Genomic DNA, 22,302 nt, shown 5'->3' on the forward strand with positions numbered 1-22,302 from the left:
GAATGCCGAAGGCTCTCCAAATATAAAAATCAGCAAAAAAAGCTAACCCTAAAAAAATGAAAGAAATATTTATAATAATAGATAGCTAGGAGCACTTGGGTGGCAACCCTAACCCAAATAATTGAGCCAACCGACCACCTTGCCTTCTTCCCAGAACTAGTCCAACCTTCCCAGCTGGTCTGTTATAGGTTCAGTAGCCACGTCAGTCTCCCGGGGTTGGAGGAGCTTATACATCATTCGTCGAAGCTTCTCGCTACATGTTGAAGGTGACAGGGTTATTGTAAGCTCTCGGGGCTGAAGGATCTTCTACTACGGTCCGAGAAGCACTTGGATCCCAATAGCGACTGTACTGTCCCACAACACCTGAGAATTTTTTCACACTTGCAAGCATACATCCATATCGATTCACCCTTATGGGGTCCACTACTGAATTGAACTGTGTCTACTTGTCCTGCATATACCGTAGAATCCTCCCAAAGTAATCCATTGTCGACTCAATTTGAACTGAATTGAGGGTAACATGAACTTCATCGAATGGTGGTGGCCACGGTGGTAAGGTATTGATGTTGATATCCTCAAATGGTTTTTGTCGTGATTGTCCCATGTATGGAGTAGGTATCTCGGTCCTATCATCTTTTTTTATCATTAAAACTGGTCCCACTGACGTTACTCTGTTAGCAAGAGCACCTGTGATCTCGAGTTCCATCAAAGGAAGAAGAGTGATGCGCTTTCCCTCCTTGGTGTTTTAATACGTCGTGTTGAGTCCTACAGTTAAATTTTCACTGTCTCCCCAACAAAAGGTGGTAGACATCCATTGGCACCATGTCACACCACACCTGATCCTACAACTGGCTTCCAATCGAAAACTCCACTAAGCACCTTTGGTCAATGTTGGCTCTATTCTCCTTCTTAAGCCACGTCAGACAAAAGGTTGGGAATGCCTTTAAAACATGATGCCTAACTTCTCCACCATCTGTGTAAACGCCACGTTTTTGTTGTTCCCTTCATTGATGATGAGACTACAGACCTTTCCGTTCAAAATGCAACGGGAGTAGAATATGTAGTGGCGAAGACACTGCGGATCTCTCGTATCCTCAATTTGTATGATCCGTTAAACTACAAACATCTCGCCATCATCCAGTGGAAGAGGATTGATACAATCCGAGACAAAAATCAACACACTTTTCCATAAAAATTAGGGCAAACACATTTTTATTTCAATAATCCAAATAGGTCAGACGAAAACCTCAGACGAATACAAAAGATAAACACCTACAATTTGAGAGGCAGGCGATCTCTCCTAATTCCTATAATTGGAGAGGTAGAAAATCTCTCCCAAACTCTAAACCTAAGACTCAAAACTCAATCTCATACATAACCCTAACCCCAGACATAACAAGTCTATTTATACCTAACATAATAACAATAAAAAAATAAATTGCGATTAGGCATACAAAAGACAAATTTACCCTTAGACTAAGCACTCTCGTAACAATACTCCCCCAAAATACACCTTATCCTCAAGATAAGAAACAATGAGAGTGTTTATCGTCCCCCACAACTGTCTCTAATTCTTCATTCCATGTCTCATCGTCCTGCACTATGAGAACTTGTAATCTTCGATCCTCACAACGATATCCTGAGATAAACTTCTCATCACACTGAAAATATAACTTCTTAACTCGCTTCTCTTGAATTTTTTTCTCTAAAGGGTGCTTGAGTGTTGTTCCCAATCGTGATTCATTATTCATATCCGATGCAACCTCCTTTTGAACTTCCATTGTTTGAACTTTTAGCATCACCATGGTTGCAGCAGTTTCGTACGACGCTTCATCTGTGCTGCTCTTGCTGGCTTTCCTCACCTGGTTTTTGTCCTCCACCATCTAGGCTAGCTCTATCATCTCCCTAAATCCCCGCTAGTCAAAGTGATGCCCGTATGTCAAGCTTTAAGCCCTTCATGAAATTCCCCTCAGTCCTGCTTCAGAAATCCTCCACAGTTGTCCCGATAACAGTTCTAATCTATTCCTATATTCCATGATCATCCACTCCTGAGTTAAGACATAGAATTGCTCATGTAGGTCTCCTTCCCAAATGACTCGGAAATACTATTAAAAAGGTTTCAACAAAAAATCATTAAATTCATCCCACAAACAAATTGGAAATCTAGCCTCCCTCCACTAAAACCAGGCTATGGTTTTCCCCTCCAAACTAAATCCTGCCGCCAAGAGTTTCTCTTTCCCATCTAACTAATTTGCCATAAAATATCGCTCAGCCTGATACACCCACTCATGCGCGTCTTCCCCCTTGAAGATCAACATCTTCAACTTCCTAATTCTAACATCTCCACCCCAACTTCCTCTTCCTTCATTGTTTCCCTTCAAGTATCGAGGGTAAAACTCCTTCCTTCGATCGCAGCCATATCCCTTCCCTGCTTTTCTCCCTTCTTCTTCGTGCTCCTCCATACATCTGACATAATCTATTTTCCATGTTTTGGCCCAACCATCCCATTAGAAATCTCTAATCCACCACTAATAGGGGCCCTAAAAAGAGGTTCGTGATGGTAGATGTTTTCCTCATGTTCTATATCTTTTCCTTTTGATCTTACTACAGATTCTCCAGTCAACATTTTATTAGCACTTGCACATTGATCTGTCGGCGGGTTCTTGGATTGCATCTCAATGAGCCTTTTTAACATATCTTGAATTTCCCTTATGCTCTCAAATCAACCTCCAGTCGGTTCTCCAAAGAAGAGAACCTCTCATCTATGAGGAAGAACATTTCTTCCATTCCATATATGATTTGACTCATCTTTTCCTCTAATTTCTTCTCTAGATCATCTACTTTCTTTATTGCCATCTCTTTCAAAAAAATTATCAATTTCAAAAGACAAATTTTTATACACCAAAATCTTGTCGTCTCTCCTCAGCCAACTCTAATCACAATTGTACGTAAAATCAGTGTTTCTAGATCACGTCAATCCCATCAATCCCATTGTCACTTCCATAGTACCTACTGCGATTGTACGCGCACAGTTCAGCGCGATCCTGGAATATGGGAGCTTCGGGTCTCCGTTCGCTGCGATCTCTTGTGGTTGCCTTCCCAACTAGCTCTGATCATGATTGTATCACGTAGGTGCGCCACTTCCTGGTTGTTGCCTTCCTATCTAGGTCTGATCGCAATTGTATCGCGAGAAACAGTGCGTCACAACTTCCCCAACCCGCTAGTATCACGATTGTATCACTGGAATCACATTGTATCACGAGTGTCAATCAGGCAAGAGCAACAATCGCGACTGTAGTGGCCCATCCCGTGACGCTACCCGTGATTGTTTCAGCTCTGAACGTCCCGATCATTGAACATCGCAATCTCTTGTTAGTTTCCAAAGCTTTGTACGCGGAAATAAAGGGCTCTGTCTACTGAAATCCTTGCCAAGAAAGCGACGATTTGATTCAACTTTTGGTCGAGTCAATCGATCCTCTCTTATATCAATATGATTCCCAAAATCTTAAGCTCTAATACTAATTTGATACGATATGAGGAAGAAATCAACATGCTTTTACACAAAAACTAGGGCAAACACAAATTTTTATTTCCATAATCCAAACAACTCTGACGAATATAAAAGATGAGCAACTACAATTCGAGAGGTAAACAATCTCTCTTAATTCCTATAATTCGAGAGGTAGGAAATCTCTCCCAAACTCTAAACTTAAAACTCAATCTCATCCAAAACCCAGACTCTAGATATATAACAAACCTATTTCTACTCAACAAATATAATAATAAAAGCCAAAATTGCCTTTAGGCTAGGCACCCTCATAACAATGATACACCTCAACCCGCTCCTCAGTTGCATGCTCGTCGCTAACCTCCTCCACTGTGCCCTGTTAGGTAAAAAACACAACTCGGCTCATCGGGCAGGTAGAGGTGATGTGCCCAAATTCATGGCATCTGAAGCATTTTCAAGCAGGGGTTGTAATAAGCATGTTACTCTTCTCAGATTTTTTCTCACTCGGGGTGGTTTTATCCTCATTCAAACCAGTTTCTCAACTCCTTAAGACGTGCTCTTATTGTTGTATTCAGCTATGGGTGGCTTCCTGGATGGGGTTGCTTGCCTACTCTCTTTCTGCTAGCTCCTCACCTTTAAGGCTAAGAACTAAACATCTATCAGCGACCAATAAAGCTGTAGTTGGACGAAGTTCTTGATAATGAGCTTCAACCCCCCAAATATCGGGCAATAGAATGTTTCTATGGTTCGACTAACTCATACTTCAATCTGCAACTGGTCAAACAGAGTTATGAACTCCTCCACTAATAGGGATTTCTGTTGTAGGTGTTGGAGTCTCATAAACATATCCTGAAAGTAATGAGGGAGTATGTATTTTCTCTGCATCTCCTTCCTCATTTTGTAAAACATGATAATCTTGTCACTGCCCTCTCTTTTTCTCTGTTCTGCAAGTTTTCCCACCACACATAAAACACTCTTCTTCAAGTTAATGGCTGCTAGTTTCACCTCTTTATCCTTTGACACTTACTTATACTCAAAGATTCACTCAATTGATTGCAGTCTTTAAATAAAATTGTCTGGATCCATACCTCCATCAAATTTTGATAGATCCACTTTGATGTCGAAGTTCCTATGTCCTTCATACGTGGTCTCTTCTCTTGGTCTCCTCTGATACTAGATTTTAAAATGTCGTGGCATGTCCTCTTCATCACTAAGGTCGTCCATATAGAAGAGATTCAAATCCTCGTCCATTTCTCCATTCGACGTTCCATGTCACGATCGAGAGAAATTTCCTCCTGGGTTTCCTCATCAATCTCCGCAAGTCTCTACTGAAGACGACAGAGTTCTTGGTGTATCTCTTTCTGGGTAGACTCGGGCCTGTATCTCTTCGGTGGCATGTTTATGATTTGGGAGTTGTGAGAGTGAAAAAAGGTATTTGGTGGAGATGGTTTGGTATGGTAGATACTAAGAAATCTTATGATATGACAAGGATTAAGCTAGCTTTAATATCAATTGATACCAGTGTTAACCAAAAACCCAATAGGGAATCAAATTTTTACTATGCAAAAGCATTGGAATTAAAATCACGACCTCAAAAAAAAGAAAGAAAACATCACCCAACACAAATGTCTCGCTAGAGCAATGCAAGACAAAAGGTGGAACGCCGACGAGCTGGCTTAGGGTCATGGACAACAAGCAGAAGTGGCGTAGGAGGGTGTTGGGATGAGCAGGTCAGTGCAGGTAGGGAGGGGTCAGGTGAGAGCGAAAAGGTGGTTGGAAGGTAAGGGGGAACGAGAGAAGGGCAAGGGATGAAGGGGGTCGGTTGAAGGGGAAAAACTGAGAACAAGCAGTTGTTAGAAATCTACGGATGGAGGGAAAAAAACCAAGAGATGATTTCAGTTGTGAAGGCTGTGGTTGGACGTGAGAGAAGGATCGCGACATTATGCAAGTAAGGTGTGGGAGAGTTAAGCGACAATAAAAGAGTGCCTAAGGGTTTGTGGTTTGTAGCACAGAATGTGTGGGAGTGTTAGGCAGCAGCAAGGAAGAGGGAGAAAAGGTAGGATACATACCACCTCTGATGAATTACAGCCGCAGCACCTTCTCGCTATCTGATACAGGCCTAGAAAGAAAAAGGGCATGTTGGAGGAGAAAACTCGGAAAAAAAAAAACCATGAACCAAGGAAAGAACACATTTATAATAATAGATAGCTAAGAGCACTTGGGCAGCAACCCTAACCCAAATAATTGGGTCGGTCGGTCCCCTTGCCTCCCTCCTTGAAATGAGCCAGCCTTCTCAACTGGGTCAGTCGTCGGTTCAGAGGCCCCCGCATCATATGGAGTCATAAGATTAAGAGAAGTCGGGAGCGGATTCAAGCGGCAACACTTAGAAGGAATTGCGCAACATCTAAAAAACTGGAACGAACGCAAGCATGCAAAATTGAGCGACGGAGTTGGAGCTATTCAAGCGGCAACAACTAGAAGCAATGATGCTACATAAGGTTTGGAAAGATTGACAGCGGTGGCGTGCAATTTGGAATTTAAGACGATCGCTTCGAAGAATTTTGACCTAGAACAAGGAACAAAGGCGGGTAAGACCCCAACAGAGTGCTATATCCAATTTTGCCAAAGCCTTTTATTTTGGCAGCCTTTTGGCGGAAGGTGATTCAGGAGTAATGATGAGGGCATGAAAGGTGGAGAAGAGCATGAGTTTGTGATAAACTGATTTTGACATTACGGTGTATTTAGGAGGAGAAAAGAGTTTTGTGGTGACCCTCGTTTATGGAAGACCTCGATATTGGCATGTCAATCAACGGTGGTGCCTATGTTGGAGTGACCACTATCCAAGATCGTGAAGGGGCTGAGAGGATTCTAGATTTTACTATTGGAAGTTAGTGAAGGGTTGTTGCAATTCGATTGTATGGCTGCTGACGAAGAAATTAAGAATGAGAACTTACAGTGGAGAAAACAACGAACCAGACTTTTGAGAAGTAAAAGATAGCCACAATGAGTGTACCAATGTTGACGTTACCTCATTTCAACCAACATTTTATTGTTAGGACGGATGCTTCAGGCTATGAATTAGACGCAGTCCTCAAGAAGCTTTAATGACACATCACTTATTTCAATTAAGTGTTGAACGAGAGAGCCAGAGTTAAGTCAATTTATGAGAGAGCCACGTGACTTGATTAAGCAGTAGTTTCTTTTTTTCACCTTGAGGACAATGGGTCTTCTTGGGAGGGGAGTAATATTAGAATAGCGCTTAAGGGCAATTTAGTCTTTTATTGGTTATTATTATTAGGGCTTATTATGCTTAGGGTTAGGTATGTTATGAGATTATTGTCTTGGTCTTAGGATTAGAGTTTGGGAGAGATCACCTACCCTTCAAATTGTAGGTGTTTAACTTTTATGTATTGTGTTGTATTGTTTTGTGTTATTGAAGAGAATAAAATTTTGCTCGCCCTAATTTTGATGGAAGTCATCACCTAGAATATCCTCAAGAATAAATGGTATAAAAGTAATTGGTAAAATAACCAAAATGCTTAGAAAGAGTAATTGAAAAGAGAATACGAGTCAAGAAATTAATAGCATACCCATGTAATAAGATCAAAACAAACACTGGCAAACACATTTATGTAGGAATTTTTTAAGACCTTAATTTATAGACGATATACATAGTAAACTAAAAGTATGAGTTCCCTTGCATGCAGTTATTTCAGTCGCCTCATTAAAAGGATCCTGTTTGATCAGTAAAGAAAAGAAACATAAACTCAGAAATTAGGAACTTACACTGAATGTCGAAAAGCCTATTAGTTGAAGCACATTCAATGCTGCTTCCATATATGAAACACACAGTCTGTCCATTGGCAAATATAAAGTAAGAGAGCCGTAAAAAGTTTACAATGGAGAATAAGGAGGCTAAATCTAATTTAAAAAGGACAAGCAGATGGAGAAAATGTTAAAGTAATTCTTATATTGACAACGAATCACCGTTTACCATTTAGTTTAGGATTTGGAACAATTTCATTGTAACAATATCAATTGAAAGTTATTCCTAACTATTTAACCAAAAAATAATTTCCAGTAAGATGCATGGATCCAAAAGTAAAATCAATGGAGAAAATACATAATATTTTATGACGAAACAATATAGCTTTAATTGTTTTGAAAAAAAAACAGACCTGTCACAACCCTCAACAATCTCAGGTTGTGCGTTCTCAGGCAATGTGAAAACAGCATGGAACAACTGCAAATCACAAATATGAAACATTGCTGTGACAGGTCGATTTCCAGAAATCATCAGATCAATCTGTACAAAATCAACATATAAGAAGAAAACAATCAAACATTAATTTAACACAGCATTATTCACCAGGTTATTAAATTAGTCAAAACATTGTACTAAAGCCAACTAATGCATAGTACGTCAACGTATATAAAAATTCTTTCATTAAATCTATAATAGATTGTTTATCATAAAAGAACATGTAAATTACCTCATGACCAACACGTTCTCGGCTAATTTTACTCATGAGAGCATCTCTAACTTCCTCATCAGAAGCAGCTATTTTTAGGTCCTCATCCAACTTAAAATTGAACCTAGCACCTGTTGCAGTGACCAACAACAAAAAAGAGAAAAAAGCTTGACACTAGGAAGAAAAGTTAGCCGCTGACTATAACTGATATGCTAGATCATCAATTAAAAAAGGCACTTATATTTATAATATTTTTAAGTTCTTAATTAGGAATTCCAACATAGTTATAAACAGCCGCTGACTATAACTGATATGCTAGATCATCAATTAAAAAAAACACTTAAATTTATAATATTTTTAAGTTCTTAATTAGGAATTCCAACATAGTTATAAACACTAATTACGTAATATCATGTTACCATTTTGCAATGTGGTCCACTAAAGAGACGGTCCAGAAGTTCAAGCCTAAATTCAGTTATGTTAAAGAAACCTTTTTCCATATATAGGAAAATATACTTCTATAAAGAAGTAGTAATATTCTAACTAATAAAAACAAGATAACAAACTCTAATATGTAATGCAAGTCAATCTAAGATGCCAAGGTAAGTATATAAATCCCAGTTCCACTAAAAACTAAGCATAACTAGTTCAGTCCAGGGTCAAACTATTACCATAACTCAGCTCATAAAATTTGAGGGAAAAATGCTCCACCAGAATCAGTTTATTCCATTTAAAAAATGTACAGAAGGAAAAAAATAAGGAAAAATCAAAATGAACAAATAATTTGTATAAATGATAGGAAAAAACTCAGAGGAAATCATGTTTTTACCAAAACGAATCGCTCGCAAAACACGAAGTGGGTCATCTAAGAAAGTTTCTCTTGGCGGTAAAGGAGTGACAATATATCCATCCTTCAGATCCTGAACGCCTGAATGAACAACTAGTAAGCCAAAGTAGAGAGAGCAGCAATGTCGATAATCAAGCAACAACTAAATTTTTAAAAAATACTGACCCCTTCCAGTTAAATCTTCCACTGAAGTAGTGTTAATATTGTAAAATAAACTGAGAAAAAAGAATGTTAGTTTAATGTAGATCGACAATCAAAGAAGAAAATAGAGGAGACAAAAAATGAAATGGTTAAATCACAATATGCCCTGCCGCACTTCTTTTTTTTTTTTTTTCCAATTTGATGTCTACAGAAGAGCATCTAAAGAAAATTTTGAGGCAGAGGTTCAGAAGGTGAACCTTTTTTCCTAAACATGCCATCAATTGATAGAATAAATGTGAGCTGAAGGAACAGCCAAGCAGTGAGCAAGTAGCATTAAAAAGGTTGACCGGTAGTCCTAGAGCAGAGCAATAAAATGCAAATCAGGTAGCAAATTGTGAAAACTGAAGTTTTATTCTTGAGTGGGAAGAAAAATTACAGTTGAACAAAAAGGTGTCCCCTCTCATGTACAAGTTCATTTATCAATCAACAAGATAGGCAAAGTTAAACTCACTGAGAATAAATGGTGTTGAGATTGTACCAGACAAAAATTTCCCATTATGTACTGTTATTTTCCGTCAACTTAGCAAGTAAGATCTTGCCAACATGCAACGTGTGGTAGTCTAAAAAGGGGCATGGAGATATTCTAATGTGTTAATAAGAGCGTTCAATCCCAATTTACATCTTCTGATATAATCTGTCTTTATTTTGTAATTGATAATTCTCCATTAACATTTATAGTTGAATGTTATTATATTATAAAATGATTGATCAATTCAAAAAGGTAGCCAGTCATTAAATTAACGTAATTATTATACCAAGGTTGGTTGTAGTAAATTAAAATAATATATAATTGAATAGAACACATGAGAGATGTATCATAAGTTGGAAAGGAAAAAAAGCTAGTGAAGAAAAAACACAATTTGTATTATTTGTCAGGAAAAACTTAGCCCCCATCTTCTTCTGTGTGTTCAAGTTTGCATAGCTTTAATGAAAAAGAAACACAAAAAGTACTTGATATACTACCTATTGATAGTTAGATCCCTACGGTAAGCATCTTCTTCAGCAGTTCCAAACTTCTGCAAAGCAAACAACAGTTTGATATAAACTCTTCAGGAGATGCTGCTGTTCTCAGCATAGGATTAATTGTAGAAGTTTGAACTCAGGTAAAAACCTCAGTTATTATGAAATAGTTTCTCAGCATATGATTAATTGTACAAGTTCGAACTCAGGTAAAAACCTCAGTTATTATGAAATAGTATGTATACCATTTTAGGGATGCGGCTGTTCTCAGCATATGATTCAGATCTCAAGTTCACAAAATCAATCCATGTACTGTATATGCACATCCTAGCAGTTTCCAGGTGTTTCGATTGATCTGGATTGCTGGAACACATCATAGAGTCATGTTGCTAATGAATTATTAAGCCAAATCAAACTTTTATAACAGCAATAATTGATTAATTGAGAAGTATATCCATGAAATACTGAGCTCAAGTTATGCATAAAGATAGATAACAAAGGCAAAGAAAAGTGGAGTAAGACTGAGCTCAAGCATAAAGATAGATAACAAAGGCAAAGAAAAGTGGAACAAAGAATTCCTAGTATAGCAGGGAAATATGCCATGAAAGCAAGTTCAACTAAGAAGTGCTTCCAAATAAACATCTAAATATTCTCACAACAGAAGAATATTATGATTTGAATTCAATAGAAAGCAAAATACTTCAATATTACTATATTTAGATCTTACTGTTCTTGCAAGAGCTAAATATCATATGACGTTGTTACAATATTGGTAACTAAGCTAACCTCTACAAAATAAGTTAATTTAAAGCCTATGAACAGAGAAAACTTATGTAAGTTTCTTGAGATATAGTATAGCCTTCGCGAGTGTTGTGAAAATAATAAAGCGACAGGTTATGGAATCACAACCAATATTGTGTGTGGGCACACACAAATAAGCATACAGCAAAAACTAAAACCTGACTACCTGAGCAGTCTGTATCTATTAAAAATTCCATTTGACTAAGTAAAAGAAAATTTTTTGTACTAAAATTTTCATAGAATGCCTTGTTCTAAACATTAACAGAAAGAACGAAATTTGTGAAGCACAAATGAGAAGAAGCTGAAACATTTTTGCCATAGTAGAGACAGCTATGAAGCATGATCATAGAACTAACAGTTGAGGCTGGATTCAATTGTAACCCCAATAAAAAATAAAAAAAATAAAAAAAAATTATCCCAAATAAAACTAGTATTTGCAGAATACAATTGTTGTTCTGGTAGTTTGAACTCTTGACCACAAACTACAAAAAGCTATAAAGTTAATGGGTATCAATCAACAAGCGCCACCTATGAGAAACCACCAACATAAGTACATATCTTAATTCAGAAAGCAATGAATGAAAGTAAAAGCATCTTAATCATTTTCAAACCTTTTGTTGTAAACTCGTTCATCAATCATTCACATATCAAAATCTGGACTGAATGGACTAATTAAAAAAATCCACATACCATTGGATGACACCAATTCCTTGTACTTCTTCACCAGTAGAGTGCAGATATTCATTGACTTTTTCACAGAATTCCCGACCCAACATGTTGTCCAACGCTATATCAATATCATAACAATCTTTTCCCAAAAGCTGAAATTGAACAGTTATTACATCCAAAAGTGTGGAATTAATTAAAAAAATAAAAGAAAGAAGTAAATCATAAAGTCATCATCCAAGTTTATTAAAGCTAATACCTTCATGAGATGGAATACAAAGTAGCTAGACTCGAAAAGAAACTTCAGTAAAGTGGTGGCAAACAAAGCATCATGCATAATAGTATGCGCAATGATGCTAGAACTAGGAGAAGGGTGGGGATGAAGTCAATATGGTAATGATAAAGATAAGGAAAATCACCATACGTAGCACACAATTCTTATTTATTTACATATCTCACAGCTAAACTTTCATGTTTACACATATCGCACTTTGGTTCTTTAAACCTATGCATTAAAAGGTCTATTTAACTTTTAAAACGTAATAATAGTGCTATTTTGATGTGATATTAAAAATTTCAGTGCTATGTGTAAACAAGAAAGTTTAGGTCTGAGAAATGTAAATACAAAAGAATTTTGTAGCTATGTATGTAAACACCCCTAAAGATAAATGTGAGCATCATAATGCTAATGACAATAAAAACTAAAAAATGATGAACATGCTAGTTTGGCATGAGAAATTTAGACTAAGGAACTACCAATTTGCCGAAAAACAAATGCCATCCTAATTTTCCCTTGGACTCGTAAACGACACTTCTACCATAGCTTCTGATATAAAACTTCAGAAAGATCTTGGACTGTATATGTAACAAAAGCTGCGTGGAAAGGCATAGCTGCTGTGTTGACAATTTATTGCCCCGTTATTGATGTAGTGACAGTGCAAAAAGTTTGGCTGTATTAATCTTAGAAAAACATCAAATGAATGATCAAATAAAAGTTTAGCATGCTTCAATGATAATAATTGTAGTCAATAAAATAGTTAAAAAGGAATTTTTCTCATTAGTAATTTTTACTATAATATCATATTTTAAATACTATAATGATTTAGACGCCTTACGTTGTGTTTGGGGCAGCGTTTTCAATGCAGCAAGGGGTCCCGTCATGATGTACACAGTTTGGACATCTTCTCCCTCGACTCTCCAAGCACTACCCCACATCTCTAAACTCTAGCCGATCTTCTAGGTTTTCGATCCGGCTCATTCATCTACTCGTTCTGATATGTACTTCATCTGATTGTATCCAAATATAACTTTGATTTTCCGATTTGATGTTTAAAGCCCTCCCCTATAACAATAGTTAGGGGTTAGGCTCTCAGCTCATCCCTCTCTTCCTCTTCTATTTTGTGAATTTATGGGGCTTTTGCTCTCTTCTGTTTTGTGTTTTTATGGGGCTTTCATTTTCTTATGTATGAGTTTGTTGGTCTTCTTTCTCCCTATGACTGTTCCCTTCATTTTTGTACTATTATGTCGAGTCCTGGGCATTTTATTACTGTTCCCTTCATTTTTGTACTATTCTGCAAGTTTTGGGCATTTATCATATACCTTCTTCTATTTTTTGAAAGTTTTGGTGTTAATATGAAATAACATAAAATTGAAGTGGTAGGTTTGAGCAACATAATAAAAAAATGTGTCAATGCTTCAGAAATCCTTGAGATGCTTTTTAAAATTGATTTTTGTTTCTTTACTGATGAAGCTTGGAACAATTTGCTCTATTCTTCTTTATAGGAGTGAATCAGTCCATATTCGTTCTTTCTATTATATCAAGCTATGCTTTATAGGAGTGCATTTGATAATTGGAGTTGATTGCCTAGAAGTATTCATATTTTTCCAAGGTTGTGAAAACCGGACCGGACATCAAAGGAAAGGTTCAAGGTTCATTGATTCCACCGGGGTTAAACCGAATTACATAATAAATATATAAATTAATTAAATATGAGCTAAATAATATAATAATAATATAATAAATTAATAATACAAATATTTTTAGGCTCGATTTATAAACAAGCCGAACATGTATAAATATTTGTTTGCTCGTGTTCAGCTTTTTTGACTCAAAATAATTAAATAATAATATTTATTTATACCTTTTTATATTAATTTTTTATATGTATTAAACAAATGCTAAAATTTTTTATTTTTAAAAATTATTTAAGTGGTATATTCATAAAAAATACAAATTTTGTGTTAGATATGTAAATAAATAAGATTTTAGTGGTATGCATGTAAATGCTAAATTTATTATTTTTAAAAATTATTGAAGAGGTATATATATAAAAAATACAAGTTTAGGTGTTAGATAAGTAAATAAATAAGATTTGAGTGGAATGCATGTAAAAGCTAAAATTTTTTATTTTTAAAAATTATTTAAGTGACTATTTATAAAAAAATACAAGTTTAGGTGTTAGACGTGTTAATAAATAAGATTTGAGTGATATGCATGTAAATATTCCTAAAAATAAAAAAAAATACAAGTTTAGGTGTTTGATATGTAAATAAATAAATTTAAGTGGTATGCGTGTAAATATTCCTAAAAATATAAAAATACAAAAGTTTAGGCGTTAGAAATGTAAATAAATAAGATTTTATTGGTTTGCATGTAAATATTCCTAAAAATATAAAACATACAAAAGTTTAGGTGTTAGATATGTAAATAAATAAGCTTTGAGTGGTATGCATGTAGATATTCCTAAAAACATACAAAAGACAAGTTTAGGTGTTAGATATGTAAATAAATAAGGTTTGAGTGGTATGCGTGTAACGTAAATATTACTAAAAATCCACATAAAAGTTCTCCTAGCTACCTTCAGTCCCACATCGATAGTTTTGCCTTCAGAAAATTTTCATATCTATATAAAATAAATACAGCTTTCAATGGATTTCCAAAAAAATGCTGCACATCTCAAAATTTTAAATTCTTGGAAATGGATTTCCAAAAATAAAAATAAACAATAAATATAAAAGCGGTTCATTTGAACTGTGCCGAGTTTGACGATTTTCAGGTTGAACCGCCAGTTCAATTTGATTATGGTCAGTTTGATGCAGAGACGGTTTTTAGCCTACTCAAAACCAGACCATCGGCCGGTTCACAATCGAACCGGTTGAACCGGTCGATTCATAGTCGAACCGGTTGAACCGGCCGGTTCGGTCCGGTTTTTTAGACCTTGTATTGTTCTCCAAAGTGATTTGCAAAACAAAGGCGAACTATCATTGAAGTTTTTGTAGTGTCTCCAATGCTTCTATCTTCATTGATTTATAAAGCAGACTTTGAGACATAAAAGAGAAGTACAGAACAATGCATGCATAAGAGAAGAAAAAGAATGTTGGAGCATATTAGCTTTCATTTAAATTATCATATTCGAATCATTTCAAGTTGCCCCTAATCCTTAAGGAAATGACCATTGCAGAGAATACTAGATAAATTGGGCTAGTTATCCTTTCTAAATGCTTAAAAGATAACTTGGAAGCTTATCTTTGTTTTGCTAACATTAATGTTAGTATGGAACTAAGGAAAGAAAAATAATGAAACTTTTTAGATGTTAGTAGTGATTATAATTAATTTAACAATCTCCGTAAAGTCTTTATCTTTTTTTAATATATGTTATCCTGAAAATTTGAAATTAGATTTGGAATCCATTTGGAGTCGATTTTAAATTTGAAGGGCTACGATGAGTCATATGACCCTGTGATTCTTCTAGAAGGTTTTCATGCTTCTATGCTTTTCAATATAGACGAGTTTATCCAAAACTGATCTAAGGTAACCAATATTCCCTTTACGGAACTTCTGTCTTGCTCTGTTGGTTTAATGATATATTATTTAGATTTTTACATTGACTCAGAGCTCTGAATTTTTTTCTAATTTTAAATTTCCTCTTCTTTCAGTTTTATGGATGAAAGATAGGTTTATGCTGCAAATTTTTATAACTTCTCTTTTTCTCAAATTTTGATGTAATATTATTTCACTAGTGAGTTGTATTGGGGAAATAGTATAAAACAATTTGTCTGTTACATTGGAGACATAAGTTGTGCTTGTTTTTTGAAATGTTTGTCAAAAAGAAGTAGAATTAAGTAATTAATCTCCAACACATTTCAACAAAAAAGACTGGCAAAACATAAAATTAATCAAGTGAAAACTGGTTAAGAATGTGCCAGAAGTAAAAAATAAATGAGACCAATTAAAAACCTTAGAAGCTTTGAAATGAACTGAAACATCGACAATTAAATTGGGTAGGGACCACAAAAAGAGAACTATCAATGCAAAGACTGGCTGAAGAAAATTGGAGGTAAAGTTATTTCTTTAATTGTCTGTTCTATATTAGACAATGTCTGTTGATCCTGAACTTGAGGAAAGCTTAACTTAATGTTCGGTGGAGTCGTCGCTACCAGTTAGGCTGTACACCCGAAAAACATAAGGTGTGATGAAAGAATGTGAACTTGTTGTATATTCTCAAAAAGAAAGATAATACACAAGCAAAAACTAAAACAAGCAAAAAAAAAGTGATTTTATTTTTTTTTCATATTTAAAAGTTTAGCAACTAATACAACTGAAGAAAAAATAAGAAATTAACAAAAATGAAAAACCAATATAGAAATAATAACTCATATCCAAAAGGAAAAGTACAATAACAAATATGAAACTTAAAATACCAAAAAATATCTCTAAAAATGTAAACTTTGCTCCTATGAAGAAGGTCATCTAGGTGGTTGGATAGAACTTGCTAAAAATATCAACAAGTGAGTTTGACAAATTAAACTCAGTAAAAAACTATTATTCATTAAAAGCATAAACAACAAGGAACTAGAGCATTCGGAATGAACAATTAAAGTAGATAATTTATAATATACATAACAGAATTTGCAAAAACAAAAAAAAAATCAATGTTTATAATCATGAATGTAATTGATTTGACAGAGGAAATAAAGCTTCAAATGTATCATTTTATTTACTTGAAATTCATGCACTGATGCACCAAATCATCTGCAGCTACCTCAGAATTTGTTGAAGGACTGTAAATCTCTACAGAATATAGCTCTTCATTGTAATCCCATTACAGTGGATCAGTTCCAGCAGGTATTTATTTATTTTATTTTTTTATTTTAATATTCTGTAAATCTTGTTTTTAACATTTTTACATATATATATATATATCTCTGTGTGTGTATATGTTCGACTCGAAATTGACTCATTTAAATTAATTATAATAATAGATGTAGAGCGTTGGATTCGAACTTGCGTCATTCTATGCAAGAAAAAACATAGAAACACATGACCACATAAGTTATAGTAATTTAAACTTAGATATAAATAGATAATATATTATTATATAAGTAATATAAATATTTTTCTTATTTCATGTTGAAATGAGTCAAACATGATCGAACTTATTCATGTTCGGCTCATTTATAATTCGAGCTTAAAAAATTTGTTCATGTTTGGTTCACTTAACGAACAATTCAAACACGAGCTATTTGAGAACAGTGAGCTTTTTGACAATCCTGCCTATGACACGCTGAACTAAGATGAAGTAACATCAATCCCATGAAAATTCAATAATTTCTTTAAGGATCTATCAGTGTGACTAGTTATAATAAATATTTAATACCAACATAATAATATTATAATATTATGTGAGCATCTCGCACCACAATTAAATCATTGAAGTATAACTACAACATATCTGATATTTATACATAATTATGACTTTGTAATAATAAGATTTAGTAAATCAATATCGTAAAGAAATAAAAAATACTAAAAATAAGAGAGAAATAATTAAGAAGAATCTATGCGGCAATGGAGTAAAACTATTTATTCATGAAATTCATCATTAATGAGAGATAAAGTCTATTGTAAATACATTAACAGAATTTGAATGGTATGACTGACAAACCTACAACTAACTAAGAATTTAATAAAGATAACAAGCATAACGCCCCTAACAATGAAGAGTGGGTTTATCCCTTAATAGATAGCAATTATTTACCTTGAGAAGAACAACAAAAATTTTAACAATTCAACTAACATCAAATAATAAATCCTACACATCAAAATTCTCAAAATTTAACAATTATATAGTAAAATGCATTAATATTAATTATTGATTAGGTTAGGTGAAAATATTATTGTTTTATTAAAAATATTGAAAAAAAGGAAAATTAAAGTTAACCCTAACCAAATTTCGCATAATAATCAATTAATTAAAAATAACAATACCATATATATATATATATATATATATATATATATACATATTAATACATATATATATGCATATTAATCCATAAATAAAAATAATAAAATCACATTAAGGGAATAAAGTTGAGAGGATGCAACTTATACTTATTAAAGGAGAGCGTAGAAGAAAAAGAGACAGAGAGAGCGTTGCAAGAATCAATGGATGTAGGTGGAGGCGAGAGAGGTAACTGTGGTAACCTAACTCTTCAACTCCTAAATAGGAAAACAGAGGTGGCATGGAGTCAGTGGAAAGTGTGGAAATGAGAAAAAGGAAAGCGATTTCACAATAGTCTCAATCGGGAAGGCGACAACAGTAAGATCGCAGAAAAAGAAAGGAATCGCAATTCAGAAAGTCGATTCGGTAATGACAGCAAAACCTCGTGAATCGCATGACTGTTGACCTCACTTTTGTTGAAGTCTCGTCTTTCTTCCTTAGAAGCCTAGGATCTATCCATAGGACCTTCCTGTTGGCTATCCTAGAGAACTAAAGATGGAACCTTACCCCATTAGAAATTTTAAACACCTCTTCACTATTATTGGAGTTCCACATGTTTAGTTTTGACTTCTAACACTTAGAAGATTAAAAGCAACATGGGGGAGCTCAAGGGGAGTCCCCATAAAACTGTCAGGCCTTAAGGTTAGCCCTGGGTGGCTTGGTCTTGGTCAGGCTCACACACAAATATTCAAACCCCTCACACACATTCCCAAAACCCTAAAATCAGTCACATTTGACTTGTTCCCACTCTTTTGGAAACTCATGGGGGTGGTCCCCAAGCTCTTAGTCTTTGGCTAGGGTGGTCAGGATCAACACATGGAGGATCCAAAATGAGTTTTCCCTTAGTCTCATGGCACCAGAAGGGTAACATCATGACTGACATATTTAATGACCTTTAATTTCACCCAAACATCCAACTTTGGCCTTCTACCCCCAAATTTTCCTAAAATTACCAAAATACCTCTGAAACCCTGAATTTCCAAAAATTGACCAAATTTCCAAATTCTCTCCAAAAAAAATATCAAACCACTTCAAACTATTCAATTTGTCCAAAATACTCTATTTTTCTCAAAATTCTCAAAATACCCATAATTTTCCCAAAAATTACCAAAATTGGCCAAAATCCTTAAAATGCCCCTAAATCCTTAAAATGCCCAAATCACCCCCAATTTCTACCAAATTCATTTCAAACTTCCCCAATCTCAAATCCAAATCGAATCTCACCATGTCCAAGCCCATTTGAAACCAAATGCAAGCCCAATTCAACCCAATTCCTAACCCAAATTCTAAGCCTAAGTCAAATAGCCTAAATTGACCCACTTCCAAATTCTATCAAATTAAACCGTGTGACCAATTCAACTCCAATAAATTCATTTTCTAAACCCTTCATGACAATCTCCTAGACCAATTTGACCTCTCAATTGATTTTTAAATCAAGCCCAAGTCAAGCCCAAATTCAATTTTTAGCCCAAACCCTGGTGGCCGAAAAACCTTAAACCGAGAAGCCTCCCCCATGGTTCAAAAATTGCGCCCATCCCTTGTGGAAATCCCCAATTGGTCAATTGCATCACTCAGTCCTCCACCTAGGCAGCATTTTGCACACCCTAGTTTGCCCTGCTGGCCACCATGGTCATGGCTATAAATTGAACCCCCTCACGGCCAAATGAGAGGTGTCAAATTCTTGGGGAAACTCTGTCAAATTGCTTCCAGAGCTTCTTGCAGCAACCCTAAGTGCAATCCCACTGTTCTCAGCCCCTCATTTCCACTCCCTAAGCTCAATTTCACCACCCAAAATCAGGATATTTTTCGGCCATCCCACCAAACTCCAAATTAACCATCCCACAAGCTTCCCTAGACCTTAAAACCACTTTCTCAATAAAAAGCTCCCTCTCCTGAGCCCTCTGCATCAGACCTTCACCAAGGCCACACCACCCTATCATCGAACTTCTACACAGACCCAACCACAGATCGAATCAACGCTTCAAGGACATTCGTGGGACCAAGACAAAGATTCAGAACCAACCCAATTGAGGCCTCACCTCTTGGGCAAAGGTATAACTCGAAATCCCTACATTTTGGCTCGGTTTCATCATGTGAAGTAAACTTGTCTTTCATATGCATGTAACAGTAAAGATAGGTTCGTCTTGCCTAGATAAAGTGTAGGAACAAACCCCATGCGATTTGATTGAGTGTCGCATTTGGGGCGATGACTAAGAGCCGCCGGATCGCGCATGTATCGAACAAACGATCCAGATCACGTCGGATGGAGCTACGGGACATGAACCGTGAAACTCATGGCAGACTTGCGTGGAATGCGACGCGAATTGGAGGCTGTCACATGTGCGCTCGGAGAAGCCAAGGATTCGCTGGTAGCTGACGCGGATAACTAGAAAATAAGGGTATTTCTGTTTTATTTAATTATGGAAGCTTTAAAAATTCATAACTTGGTGTAGAAAAATCATAAAAATAAAAGAAAAATACCCCCTTGTGCTCAGTGAATAAAGAAGAATAATGTATGATAAAAATAAAAAAAAATATTTATCTAATATTTAGTTTTTAATTAATTGAATACACAAAAACTTGTTTAAATCATAGTTAATTAAATAATGATCACCATAATGTGAAATTTGGAGGACTTGATCTTCATGTGCTTAGAAGTGTTCCTTGATTTTTCCAAAGTTAGAGAACAACCCTAAGATTGAAAGCCCTAATTTTTCAACATTAACCACCTTTGTTTTAATTAAAATTTATAAAAATTAAAATATAATGCAGAAAATTATGAGAATTGATTTGCTAGGTTCACTGTGGTCAGAAAACCTTAGGAAAAATAAAAAATAGATTTAAAAATGTATTTTCTTATTTAAAAAAATAATAAAAATCACTAAACTTAGAAAAATACAAAATAATTGAAAAGATCACCAAAATGATCGAAGATGAAGCTAATCACACTAGAAGGTCCTTGTAAAAATTTGGAAGCCATAAAAATTATTTTTAATGTAAAAATGAATTTTCTAAGTAAATATGAATTTTAGCTTAAAATAAATATATAAATAAAGAAAAAATCAGAAAATTGTGAAAAGTGATTTGGAATGTTCCTTGAGATGAGAGGAACCTAAGAAAAATAAAATTAATCTTAAAATAAAAAGTATATTTTTTAGCTATTTTTCAATTTAAAAATAATTAAAAATCACAAAAATATAAAAATACCTGAAAATGTCACAAATTCTTTCCTTATAATAGAAAACCATTTTAAAATATTTTTATAAATTTTTAAGGATGTAAAGTTGTATTTTTAATACTTAAATGAATTTTCCCCTATTTTTTAGTTAAATAGTTATAAAAAATAAAATAAAAATAAAAAATGCAAAATAAGTTTCTCTCAAATCTTTTATTAATTTAATCACTAAAATTAACTAAAAATTAGATTGAAGGTTTATTTTGGTCAACTAAATGAATTAACATTGAAAATCCCTATTTTTGAGCTAAAATAATTATTAAAAACTAAATAAAAATCAGAAAATCATAATTTCTCCTCTGATATTTTAATTGACACATGAGTGAGAGTACTAAGAATGTTTTCAAAGTCATTTGAGTTAAATTTAAGAAATTATGAATTAAAGAGCGCTAAGGACAAAATGATAATTGTGGAATTTTTAAGCCCTAATCAGAATGTTGGTTAAATAAAAAAAATGAGTAATATTGATCATGATGAACTCTATTAGAAGATTGAAACATAAAGGATTAAGAGTTAGAAATCAATTTATCACTTTTCCAACAACAAGGGTAAAATCATAATTTTCCTAAATTATTGTGACTTGGAAGTTGATTTAATTGGATGATCCTAAGGTAATGAGTTTGAGTTAGGAAGAAGATAACTTACTCATTTGAAGCTCATAATCGGTGATTAGATGATAAGTATAATCTTTTAACAGGAATTAAATCCATTTAATCCAACATTTTTTATTATTACAAATTTATTACAAATTTATCCATAAAAAAAAACATAAGGACTTAGTAGTGAACTAGGCCTGATCTGAATTTTTTTAATGAGGCTTAGAAAATGAAACATAACCAATCATGAATACCTTTAAAGCAATATAAGCCCAACTTTAATTATAAGCACAAGGTCCTTAATAATTTAACTTGCCCTTAAGGGTATCCACTCACATAATTCCTAAGTAGAACATCAAGTGAATACCTAATTACCCCGCTCATGGGATGATTAAATCATCAAGGTTCATTGAGCACAGGTTAAAATATCATCACTAAATCTTAATTCAGCTTCAGATGATTAATTTAGCAACATAATAAGTTCAAATGAATTCGAAATGATTCAGAAGACTTTAAAAGTTGTTTAGGGTTATGCCCTAAATATTTTTATAATCTTTTTGATGTTTTGAAGGGCAATTGAACCTATTATGCTTTGAGAAAGAAAATCGTCCTTAAAATTTTTAGGGACCACCAAGTTATGATTTGGGATCCGTTAATTCACACAAATCAATAGAGATACCCTAAACTATTTATCCTACATTTATGACCCAATGATCAAGGATTTAGGTCTTT

General features: G+C 34.5%; 1 protein-coding gene across 2 annotated transcripts in view; it reads right to left on the reverse strand.

Moving 5' to 3' along the window:
• Positions 1 to 22,302, reverse strand: part of LOC110030100 (putative CCA tRNA nucleotidyltransferase 2) — a 60,672-nt gene that overhangs the window by 30,808 nt on the left and 7,562 nt on the right. For both annotated transcript variants that reach the window (XR_002294618.1, XM_020732666.1), the window contains exons 2-9: positions 11,480 to 11,610; positions 10,234 to 10,351; positions 9,992 to 10,044; positions 8,993 to 9,042; positions 8,810 to 8,908; positions 8,002 to 8,111; positions 7,687 to 7,814; positions 7,295 to 7,361 (exon numbers count right to left, since the gene is read on the reverse strand). Coding sequence is in view for 1 of the 2 variants with exons in the window: in XM_020732666.1 (XP_020588325.1) it covers positions 7,295 to 7,361; positions 7,687 to 7,814; positions 8,002 to 8,111; positions 8,810 to 8,908; positions 8,993 to 9,042; positions 9,992 to 10,044; positions 10,234 to 10,351; positions 11,480 to 11,610 (756 nt within the window). In the remaining variant the exon portion in view is untranslated. The remainder of the gene's footprint in view (positions 1 to 7,294; positions 7,362 to 7,686; positions 7,815 to 8,001; positions 8,112 to 8,809; positions 8,909 to 8,992; positions 9,043 to 9,991; positions 10,045 to 10,233; positions 10,352 to 11,479; positions 11,611 to 22,302) is intronic.

The sequence above is a fragment of the Phalaenopsis equestris genome, unplaced genomic scaffold (assembly GCF_001263595.1).
Source record: "Phalaenopsis equestris unplaced genomic scaffold, ASM126359v1 Scaffold000655, whole genome shotgun sequence".
NCBI classification, from domain to species: Eukaryota; Viridiplantae; Streptophyta; class Magnoliopsida; order Asparagales; family Orchidaceae; genus Phalaenopsis; species Phalaenopsis equestris.